At 43.1% G+C, this 12,085-nt stretch overlaps 1 protein-coding gene across 1 annotated transcript in view; it reads left to right on the top strand.

Annotated features, from left to right (window-relative positions):
• GAREM1 (GRB2 associated regulator of MAPK1 subtype 1) overlaps positions 1 to 12,085 on the top strand; it is a 101,525-nt gene that overhangs the window by 1,054 nt on the left and 88,386 nt on the right. Inside the window, exon 2 of the mRNA XM_026841454.1 lies at positions 1,846 to 1,992. Within this exon, the coding sequence (XP_026697255.1) occupies positions 1,846 to 1,992 (147 nt within the window). The remainder of the gene's footprint in view (positions 1 to 1,845; positions 1,993 to 12,085) is intronic.

The following is a 12,085-nucleotide window of genomic DNA, read 5'->3' as shown; positions in this document are numbered from 1 at the left end:
GCGGGGAGCGGGGAGCGGGGAGCGGGGCCGGGCGAGCGGTGGGGGGCCGCTCCTGGGGCGGGCTGCCGGAGCCCCGGGTGCACCCCCCTTTCCTCCCGCGGCTGGAGGGAGCCGGAGAGCCCCGCGGCTACCCGGAGCGCTTTCCGTGAGGTCTTTGCACCGACATCTGCCGCTACCGGGTGTCGGTGCGAGGCTTCGACTCGCACGGGAGTCCGCGCGTTGCTTTGCATCAAAATATCTGGTAATACCCGCCCCCTGGCCCCTTACGGTGTGTGGCGCAGCCTGTCTGCCAGCGGCTGCTTGCCCCCGAGCAGCGTCCTCGCAGCCTCAGATGAAGACGTGGAAGGGCATTTTCCGTACTGGAGACCCAGTGTTGTGATGAAGAGATGCTACACCAAGGCCAAATGAGGAGGGACATTAAATAGCCGAGTGGACTAAATCCCAAATGTTACATTTCACTAAAAAAGCCACGGACCTGTAAAAAGAGGAGTAACGTAAGAAGCCTTTCCAGTCTCCAGATAACTTTTTATTACCGTTCGCTAGGGTGCTCGCCTGCAGTTTGCAAGTCTGCAGCATTTTGTTTACACCAGGAAATAAGAAACGAGTCTGACAGAATAGCTATGGCAGCAGTGTTTTACCTTTCCTAGATACGTGTCTTAGAAAGTAATGTGTAGGCACAGAGAACTGGGGAAATAGGGGGAACTTTTTAGAAAAGCTCAGACTTTATAATATATATATATATAGTAATACTATATTTAATAAAGACTCGGCTGCTGTATAGTAGCGTGTATGCGCATTGCATGGTAGCTCCAGGAAAACTGTCCAACTCTCCCATCTCTAAGGGAATGCAGTATATATCTCGTAAATCAGGAAAAATTTCCAGGCATTTTAATTCATTACTTTTTGAAGTCACCTTGTACTTACACAATGTAATAGAACAGGTCTCTTACAAAGTTTTGTATTGATTTGAAAAGTTAAAAATGAGGGCAGGCATCGTCCTCTGTTGCTCCCCAGGATTGGTTTATTACTTAACTGCAGTTCCTGTAATCCAGGGATAATTCAAACGAGGGCTTTTTTGACTTTTGTCCCTTGATTATAAAGTACTTTTCCTATCCTTTGCAGTACGTCCTCAGAGCTGGAGCTCAGGAACAGGTTAAAGAAAAGCTTCTTTGCCTTTTTACCTGCAGCTGGCTGTTTTTCATACTGTCGAATGTTCCTCATGGTAATACCTTATGTCACTAGAAGCAACTAAGATGGCCTCCAGTCACTGCACTTAAGGCTGTCAATTTACTTGAGATTCCTGGCAGTGGTTCAGGCTTTAACAGGATGTATGTATTGATGATTTACTAATTTCCTTTTCTGCATGTTATACTTCCCAATCTCCCTGCTTTGCTTCATTGGAAGGGACCTGAAAAAGCTTTGTAGGTAGAGAAAGTTTATGAGTTTTGAAGCCAGTAATTTTATTTTTGTTTTTTTGTCGGACCTAGTGATAGAAATATCCCATAATTGTCAGGGAGACAAAGATGTTGTGGATTTTGTCTAAGTGTGGCACATGGGACAAAAAAGCCTTTGCACCACGTGGACAGGCAAGTGGGTGTAAACAGACCTGAGGTCTTTTGCTCATGCCGAGATGGCCAGACATGAAGCAGCTGTTGGTGTAGGTGTCCTGCGAGTTAGTTCAGCCCCACACTAGACCCTGCTGGGAGGCTGCTCGGGTATAGCACTGTGCTAAGGGCTTTGGCTTGGGGCTGGTTGAGGTCTGGCCAGTTCAGTGTGCAGGCAGAGGCTCTTGGGTCTGCTCTTACCTACTCATACAGACATACCTTTTAACTTCTGGAACTACAGATGGCAGACGAATCAATATTTTACAAAGAGCACTGACGCCACAGTCTTGGTGGTACGAAGAGAACGCTTTTTCTGTTTCCAAAGGAGGTTGTCTTGCAGTAAGGGAAAGCAACCATGAATCAGTGTGTAGTGTCCTAAAGGAGGAAGGTTGGGAATGTGCCATGTTTGTGGAAACGACTGGGGCACCTGCTGTCCTGGGATGGTTGCTCTGCATCCCTGTCCTTGTCTTGCAAACAAATGGAGCTCTGTCAGAATTTCTTGATGCAATACTGAAGAAGATAAATGCAGGGTCCAATCCAAATGTGTGTCATCCAGTGCTCAGGAAATTTAAGGCTACTTCTGTTAACAAAATAGCATCTTGTGCAGTTTTATCAGGATGCAGTTTTTGTCCCTACATCACTGCAGGTACAGCCTGCAGATAGTTTGACGGGTCAGGGTTCTGTTGCACAGAAATGGCTTCGTCTCCTCTTTAGGTGCTGAATTCCTCTCCAGATCAGTGGAAGCTGCACGTGTTCCATGCTGTTGGAAATCAAACCACCTGTAGATGTCTGTCTTCAGTCACCTTTAGATTTTGTGGTTGGCTTCTGTCTGTAGCAGTAGTTGTTTTTAGGCTTGTTGTTTCAGACATCATGAGGTTTTGTGAAAGCCAGAATTAATTTCTTCTGGAAGACCAGGATGTAGAAGAGGATTGAAAAGCTGGAGATGCATTTTCTTCAGAAGATGTGTTGTTTCTACATTTCTTCATGGAGTTTAGCACATGGTGTTCTTAGATGATACCTACACAAGATCTCCAGCTTCTCACTGTTGCTTCAACTTCAGGCCTTTCAGTTTGAAGTATGATGAATGCAGTTTTATTCTTCGAGTTTGGATGTGCAGCTCCGGGAAAAATGCCCTTAAGTAGTTCAGTTTGATTTCTTGACAGGGTGAAGTTATGAGATATTTATGAGCGCTAAATTTGGTCCTCTCCTAAGAAGGGAGGTTTTTTCTTGATGGTATGGGCTGAAGGAGGAATGGAAGGAAGTAGTCTGTCGTTACATCAAGATATAGTTGGAAGTAGTTAGGCATCAGTGCCAGCTTTATCCGTCTAGAAATGATAAATATGTCAAATATGTTTTTTCAGATGAAATTTTGAGACTGTGTAGTTGTGTTTCAGATTATGCTTTTGGACACTGTTAAGGCACAAGTTTTGTTTGTTTTAACCTGTTCATGTGTTTTAATATTTTTCTGGTGACTATTGTTATATTAATTGAACAGATAGACTGCAAGAGAGAAAAAAAAGCTGTTGCTCTTGAGAGGAAGCAAAAGGATTTTTTATGGGTTTTGTTCCAACATATATAATGGCTTAAATATTTCTAGAGTATAACTTAAATACAAAACCTCTAGAAGAGTGCTAAACATACTAAAGAAAATGAATGGACTTTATCTCATGCTGTGGAATTCACTGAGTGGGCTGTTTCAGATGAAAAGAAATAAGACTTGAAGAGCAAGAGAGGAGTGAGCTTTGTGCTGTTTTTCCTGTCCTCACCCCCCTGCCATCCCAATCTGCGTTGTCACAGATGAATCCCACCCCAGTGACACAAGAGAGGCTTGTGGGTGGGTGCAGTGGGGAAAAGATTCTCTCTGGGAACCCACAGCAGAAAGATTGTATCAGACTGTGGTTGTTGCAACAGGGCAAAAGGTGAGCGTTGCTGGTTCTCTGAAGACACCCGCATGTGCGTGAGGCTTGGGTTGTCTGTCTTCAGATCACCAGTGGAAAATGCTAACAGCAAAGCTGTGACTGTATCTTGTAGCTAATGCTTGAAATGATGTTGTGTGTGATTTATTTTAGGGCTTTAAATGTCTGGTAATTATTTTTCTAAGGATAATTTTGGAGGGTAAAGGAAATGCTATCAAGATTAAGATCTGGAAAAATACTGCTTTGCACAGAGCTGAGCTTCGGGCCAAGTTGTTGGTGGTTTTGTGGTTTTTTTGTAGGGTCACTGCTCCCTGTGGACTCTAGGAGTTTGTCAGTCTCTCTCTTAGTGGACTCCCTTTCCTTCAACCACTGTTGCTGTGTTTCCACAAATAAAGAGCAGCCTTTGCTAGTAGGTAGTTTTCACCCATGGATTGGGTATGAACTGGAAGAGTTCACAGAAATTCACAGCTTATGTACAAAGACTAAAGTTTCTGTGATCAAGAGAGTATGTGGTCCTTTGTTGGTTTTGTGTTTTTTTTTTTTTCCACAAGAGATAAACATATCTATAGATATAAAAAAAAAAAAAAAGTTATGAAAACTGGTACTCTTGGGATCAAACTTAGTGACACATGTTCCCAACTCACAGAAAAGTGATTTCCTACTTTGCATGTTGGGGAAACCACGCTGAACTTTTCTGGAAGGGAGACCATGAATCCTGATGAGCCACTGAGACTCCAAAGGAAATTCTTCTCTCTGCATTGTAACTGTGGTTTCTGCAAGATGAAATGAAAGAACTAGTGGCTCTAAAGAAAGGAAAAAACATCAAATAGGTAACAAATTTAAAGAGTTATTTCTTTTATTTTTTTACTCCTGAGTGAACTCTTGTGAATATCAGCAGTGGGTGAACAGTGAGTTTGTGCCACTATTGCTCCTGAGGCTGAAGAGATTTTATTGACTTTATTTCAGGTTCTCTTTTTCTCTTCCATTTCAAAACTTTTCATGGTGACGTCAATGTACCCCAGTCATGTTCAGGAGACTGTTGTTCCTTGTAACACGGTACCATAGGGCTTATTCCAGTTCCAAATATCTGGAAACTGAGCACCCTCGCAGCTTATCAAAGAACATCATACTCAATAGAACAGCATGGCCGTGTACATAATGAAAATTAGGTATTGCGTCACTCTACAAGTGCGGGTTATCTGTGCAGCTGAACAATACTTTGAAACCACAGAGACTTATTCTTTTAAGGTCTGAATGCTGCTATCCGTGCTTTAATTGTCTTGAATGACCACCTCCTTTTGAGAAGCTAGTGCAGGGTGTCTCAGTAGTCTGCTATTGAATAAAACTTTAAAAGGAATCATGTGGGGGTAGGGCAGAGCTTTTGAGCGGACCAGGAAAGAGATTTCAAATATGCTCAGACCCTGGGCAATGGCCGTGATCTGATTTCCCACTCTAGGTGTGGCCATCTATTGTGTACTGTGGTGTGGTAGGTGACAGTTCTCCTATATTGAGCACACAGACAACTGTTTCTGTTTCAAAGGCAAAAATCCTCAAGATACCCTGTATCCACATGCCTCTGTCTTCCTTATGTGCCAAGCAGCTTTGAAACTCCAACTGTTCTGCCATTAAAGTACAATTTCAGAAGCGTCTCCCCCTTTCTTCCTCTTCTTTCCTCTTTTACCTTGTGGTCTGCTGTTTCCATCAAGACAACTGAATAAAAAAAAGCAGTTGACAGGTTGCCACTAACCGCTGCTTCTGGGTTTTTGTTTTGGTTGATTTTTTTTTTTTTCTTTTTCCCTGTTGGCAGAGATGTGTTCCAGAAGCATTATAGCAAAAAAGCTTTTAATTCATTTAATATCTGCAGCTACTGGATGGTGTGTCTGTGAAGATTACAGTGCCTTCCTGGAGATGGAGGCCAGTAACTTGCAACACCTATTCCCAGGTGTACGAAAGGCTTCCAGTGAGACAGATAAAGAGTTCAGCAGCATACACATTTTACACCATTTCTTTGAGCTGTTTTCATGTTCGGCAATCATTTAATGTACAATAATGTCTAGTCCATGTTCTTTAACTAGTGTGCTGCTTACAGTACGCTGGAACCTTGGTAGCCTGGTAGGGCTGCTAAGATGCAGAATAGTTGTCTTGCTCTTATTTCTTACATACTTAATCAATGTTCGTGTTCTTTTCTGCCATACAAGATGTGAAACTTACAGCTCTTTGTTTCAATTTCTAAAGCTTTGACTCTGTTAGGTGAAGCCTTTGTGTATATACCTGAAAAAACTCCTCCTGGATAATTCTGTAGTTCAGGTATTGGAAGGTGAAACACCATTAGTCTTTTCTTAACTGAAATTCAAGTGCTATAACTTTAAATCCATGGCTAAAATCATAGAGGAAGCTTAGTGCCTTGGCTTTTTTTTTTGTTCCCCACCCCCCAATTTAAATTACATGTAGCTTTCAGATAAAGCACAAAGTATACATAAAATCAAAGGAATTAAGGTGTCTTGAACAGTTAGTAAAACCCTTAATCTTAAAACAAATATGGTGTGATGAATCATATGCTGCTGTTGCAAGATGTGGTAAGGAATGGTACAAGTCTAGCATAGGAAAGAAGGGGTTTGTTGTTTTATGCTTTGTCTGTGAGTGCTGTTCTGGAACTAGGTGTTCCTGGCTTTGGTGATTACGTGAATTGGCACTCCCTGTAATAGACCGGCAAAGGCAACTCCAGGGAGTAGGCCAAGACAAAATGCTGGAGGATATTGGACAGCATGCTCTGGTGCTCCAGGATTTGATGGAAGTTGTGGGAAGAGCTACAGCATGTTCCAGTTATTCAGTGGTGGTTTGTCAGCAGTGAAGGGCATGGGTGTTGCTGTGTTTCCTTTTGGCATCAGGAGTAACAAGTTGGTTGGATTAGGGAAGCTTAAGTCTCTCCCCTATAGGAAAATATTAATCATCTTAATGTGGATTGCATATGACTCAAAACCAACCTTCATAAAAACCCAGTGAACCAATATTTCAAGTCTGAAATTTTTGCTTTTAATGGTGCTTCCTTTTGGAATGAGTTTTATGTAGCCTTTGTGGTCTGTGATTTTTCATACCATTTACAGTATGAAAAGCTTGTGGAGTGAACTTCACTGCACCTCTACCTGTAAACCAAATCTGTTAATCTGAAGGCCTAGCACAGAAACCTAAAACTAAGGTGTATAAGCAAATTGAAGAGTGTGTCTTAGAGGATCGGGGCCAAGTCTGCTTCACAGTCTCCGTGGCAGTGTGCATGTCAGCATAAAACTGCTAATATTACAGCTTTGCCAGGGCACCTGCACACTTGGCTGAGATATTGCATCAGCAGGAATAGCTGCTCTGTCTCGGTATCTCCTGTACTGCTGCCGCATGGTGCATCTCCCTGTCAGGCTTGTTGCTGTATGCTGGGCAGTAGAAATGCCTTTCTGGGGAGGGGGGGAGGTTTGGAATTCAGTCTCCTTGTCCTGTAGTTTGCTTTGGCTTTCAATTTTTGCAAAGGAATGATCAGAAACTTGGCCTTCAGAAAGAGGTCGGTGGAGTGTCGGGGAGGGTGGGAGGAGGTTACTGTATTTAGCTCATACAAGGCATTAACATCAACTGCTACTGCAGTGGTTGACTACACGTGGGAGAAGCGAGCACGGAGAAGTAGTAGAGGTTGCAGATGGGGACCAAGGATTGCCAAACCCTACAGGCATTCACAGGCCAAGTCTGTTGTGTGGAGGAGATGCTCCTGAGCCTGCAAAATGTAGACCAAGTGTCTGGATGAAGCCATGATGCAGACCCGAAGTGACCAGTGAGAGCGGTTGGAGCAGTGGGTTTGGGGGACTGGGGAGCCCTGTGCCAGGGGCCCAGCACAGGCATACTCAGGCAGGAGCTGGTGTGCTCTCAGCAGAGGAGTGGATGGTGATTTTACCAGGAAAAGTAGCAAGTCTTGTTGCAGTCACTTGGTCACTTGGAGCTTCCTGGAGGGGCAAACCTTCAGGAAATGCAAAATTTGGTTTGAAAAGTGCCCCTTTGATTTGTCAGCTTGTTCTTTGCAAGTGTTGTAACTGGTGCAGATTGTAGTCGGGGATATCACTGGGCTCCTAAAGAGAGCCAAGGATGGAGGTTTAAATGCAGTCTTGGAGCCTGGGAGATGCCTGAGAGCTCAACCTGATGAAGTAGATATTGGAATTACCTCATGCCAGGGCTGAACCTTAGTGACTCAAATGTAAATATTATGTGAAACACAACATGCTGCAGTTGTGCTTGTGAAAGGAGCAGGGGAAACCTTTCTGGCAAAGTGGTGGTGGTGAGGATGTTGGGGAGTTTCTCCTTACGGTCAGGGCTGGGGGAGTAGGAAGGAAAGCTGAGTAAGGGGCTGAAAGCCCTCTTTGACAGACCAGTGTGTGCCATGTGCTGCTCTGCTTGCTGTCTGTGCCTTCATGGCAAAATGTGTACCTGGAGTGGGTGAGGACATAGCTCGGTGGGTGGCAGGTTTCCATGGAAGGGTGGGGAGGCTGTGGCCACTAGTGGGTGTGCATCCTCCAAGGGTGAGGTGTTGGACACGAGGCTGTTGCAAGAAGGGTATGGGCTAGTTGGAGAGAGTATAGGGATTAACTACCCTAAACTGCTTAACCACTCTCTCCTGAAGAGAGAGTGTACCCAAGGCTGACTTGAGGGTACAACCCTGCATGTACCCTAAGTACTCATTTCAAAATGGTACCCACTGGCCTCATCTCAGCATCCTCCCCTCATTGTGCTGCCACTGAGCGCTGAGGCAAGCTGGGCTGCTGGACTCAAATGGAGCAAGCTTGCCTTGCAGCCTGGTTTGTAAGTCGTGCAGTCTAAATACTCAGTTACTAAATTACTTCGAGGAACTATTTCAGAGCAAATGCTCAGATACCCCCTCTCATGTGTTGGTTTTTCTGTCTGCAGCTTTTTGTTGTTCTTGTTCCAACTGGCAATTTTACTTATTTGCCCCACTAAAAGCAAGCACTGACTGTTCTTGTTGCTTCCTGGCACCTCAGCATTTTGGAGAAGAAAGAGGGAAGATTGAGGTGGGAAGGTGAAGGAAACATTTTACCTAAGAAAAGAAAAAAGGCACATGCATAGGTCTCTTCTTGTCCAGCTTTCCTGTTGCATCTTCCACTGCATTCCTTTGGGGTATGGTTGGATTCAAGGAGCCCTTGGCTCCTTGCAAGGCGTTGCAAATCTTTACAGTCATTTCCAAAGTTGCTGTGAGGTAAAACAGCCAGTAGTGTCTAACAGTAGCAGAATGGAGCACTGCAAGGAGCTTCTTCCATCCTTCTGTTATCCTTTCTTGCCTTCAGATAGGATAGCCCTTCTTTTCACCTCTTCCAGCATTACTGGCATGTTGCTGTTGTGTTCTTGCCCTGTCCTCCAGCTTCTTACAGCTCCCATGCAAACTCTGCTTCTCCATCCTGCCATGCCCTTGTCTTTTCCCACCATACCCTTGTCTTTTCCCTCAGCTTGGAGGAAGATGGGGTGTTTCTTGGACCAGACAGCAGCATGGTGTTTGACTGTGGATGTGCCAGGAGTGATAGCTCTGTGTGTGCTACCAGTGTTGAGAAAGCAAACAGGGAACGTTATTTCAGGTGCTTCTAGAGGCTCGAAACTGGAACTGCAGCTCATTGCTGTTGGAAGGAGACAGGTGTTCTGGACTTTGCTGCAGAGAGGTGGTTTATATCAGTGCAGATAACGTGGGATCTCTCTCTGTGGAGTCTTACACATTGCTGTTGACATGCTGTTTGGTTTAACTTCAGTAAAGGGAGTTTTGCTGGCAGGACTCAAATGCAAATTGGGAGACTTTGATGTAATGTTTCCTTTTGTCAGCCAGCACTGAACTTACAAAAAAGTGAGTGGAGATGCTGTGTATTTCTAGGAATAATAGTAATCCTTGTCCATTTGTTATATGATGTGACTAGCTGGAAGGAGAATCTTATGTGTATATACTTGTTGGAAGGCTGGTTTTCAAATCATTAAATTATTCCTGCTTCTTTCTTAACAGTTTTGTTCAGGCCTCTATTTATTAAAAGGTCAAAATGCCCATTTTTCTTTTTGAAGGGGGCCATAATCACACACATTGGGTAATATCTAAGATTTTTTCTGAGTTGCATTTACGTAATTTCACTATGGTCAGACTTTTTTTCTGTCTTAATCTCTGAAAGTGAAGCTACATTATACTCACAGCAGGAAAATATAGAAAGCACTGGTGTGTATGTGACTCAGAGAGATGATAGGGTTCCATATGAAAATACAAAATGTGACTAGTTACACATACATGTTATTGAAGTCACCAAACCCAGGATGTGGCTGTAGACAAACAGTAAATCTGCAACACCACTGCAGCTGGATGTAGGGCAAGTTGGAGGAAAAGATCGTTTCTGTTGCATGTTTTATGGGTTGCACTGTCAAATATCATTTGGGTTCCTGTGAATATGTAACAAAATATCTTAAGACCAAATGGCCTGTGGGCAAAGATAAATGTGCCCTCAAGGGGAAAGTGAAGCATGATGGGCTTTTCTTCTCTGCGTGTTCTGCATGCTGCTTGCCAAAAGTAGAAGCTCTCCTCTGCACAAGAGGGGTTTTATTTTTTCTTTTTGTGCATTCTTAAGGTGATAAAAATATTATCAAAGGGATGTTATTCGCTTATCCCTCATGTTTTATTGAAAACAAAGCCCTTTTTTTTTTTTTTTATACCTTACCATTTAAGTGTAGATTTCTCAGAAACAACGGCAATAAATTGCATTCAGGATTAGGATTGTTCTTGATCAGAAAAGAATTAGGTGCAGTTTAGATTGCACTCTTCTTGTTAGTATTCCCATATTGCTCAGATACTCTTACTGTAACAGGATGTAACCAAACAGGTGCCTAATTACAGATGAACATCCACAATTTCTGTGTGTGTACACTGTGAGCCTGCGTTTGAAGAGGCACTGCCCTCTTATTAGTGATATTTGAATTTTTCCAGGCTGAGACAGAGAGGTAGGATGGACATAGTTAAAAGACAAAGGCAGCCCCAACAAGCAGGTGTCGTGTTCGCACAATCAATCAGTGCTACCCGGTCTCTGAGGGCATGGGGAGATGGGCCAGGCCACTGGGCAAGCAGCCAGGTGGCAACCTGACTTCAGAGCAGAGCTGAACTTTTGCTCGCTTCCAGCTGGTTTTATTCCATCCCTAACACAACCTGCAAAAAACCCAGACAAATTAAAGTGTAATGATGAGTTCTTTCAAAGCCAAAGAAAACTATGCTTGAGCAGTTCCTGCATTTGGGCTACTTTATTTTTAATTGGGAGCTTGTCCAAGATGCCCCAAGTTCAAACAGGGATCACTACTGTGCAACACAAAGCAGCATAATGTCTCTTTAGAACTCGGGATTTATAATGAGAGGACTGAGCATGTTTACTTGGATGCTATTTTAAAATATCATCTAATTATAAATAACTGTCAATGAGAGCTCCCCAGCTCTCATGCTGTGCCCAGAAAAAGTCTGAATGAATAGGCTGCTTTTCTGTCTGCCAGGACGATCTATAATCAAATTCTAGGTTTTAAATCCATGAGTTCGGTAGGGTTAAAATTTTCATCATTGGCATCCTTAATCTAGGGAGCTTTAGCCAGACTTCCCTGACTTCTGCAGCAGCCAAGGTATGCAGCTGCCTTCAGTTTTATCAGTTAAAGCAACCATTCTGTATCTGTGCTTGGAAATAAATAGGAAGCTAATAAAAGCATGTGGTTCAATGCTAAATGCTGACCTTCCACCTCCTAAGTATTAAGCTTCTCCAACTAGGCACCTGATGGTAAACAGGCACTTGGAAGTGTGTCTTCCAGTGGACCTCACAATATTTATAGATGCATCTGAGCAGGAACTTTTCAGGATGAGGATGCTTGCCTCTAATGAAAGAAATCTTTGTCACTCTTAAGGTATTTAAAGGAGCTGATGTGGATGGCAGCAGGCTGCTCAGAATTCTCATTACTGCTGTGTTTTTCTTTTTGTCAGGTAGTGCTGTCATTCTCTTTATCTTACCTACCAGACTTCTTATGAAAGCTACTCTTTGGATTCCTCATTTCCAAACCTTGTGTCTTGATTGCAAAGAGCAAATATATATTTTAAATCTTGCCCCCCCCCCCCCCCCCCCCCCCCGACTTTGGCCATGAGAATTTAAAATGGAAAATAAACTAGAGATCAATATAAAAATTCCTTTCCCTCTCTATGGTAACACTAAACTAGGATGGAACCTCTCTTGCATGCAATGAAAAGTTTCTTAGCTTTCTGCTTCTCAATATTTCTAACCTGTGATCATTTTAAGTATAGTTAAACTTGGCATTCTTTGCTCTTATTCTTAACATTTCAGATTTGTGATCTTAGTGACTTCAAAGCCCTAAAACTTTCTTCCATAAGAGTCTCAGTTTTCAACTGAGTGAATCTAAGATTTTTAGATTATTGTTTTTTTTCCCTTCAGATAAGATACCATGATAAATAGTTGGCACTATTCAGCATGTTGCAGGGTATCGGAGTAGTTTAAAGAATTGGTGAGACTTTCTAGG

This window comes from Athene cunicularia, assembly GCF_003259725.1.
Source record: "Athene cunicularia isolate RWA chromosome 2 unlocalized genomic scaffold, athCun1 chr2_part1, whole genome shotgun sequence".
Taxonomy (NCBI): domain Eukaryota; kingdom Metazoa; phylum Chordata; class Aves; order Strigiformes; family Strigidae; genus Athene; species Athene cunicularia.
This window is presented reverse-complemented; position numbering and strand designations above follow the sequence as displayed.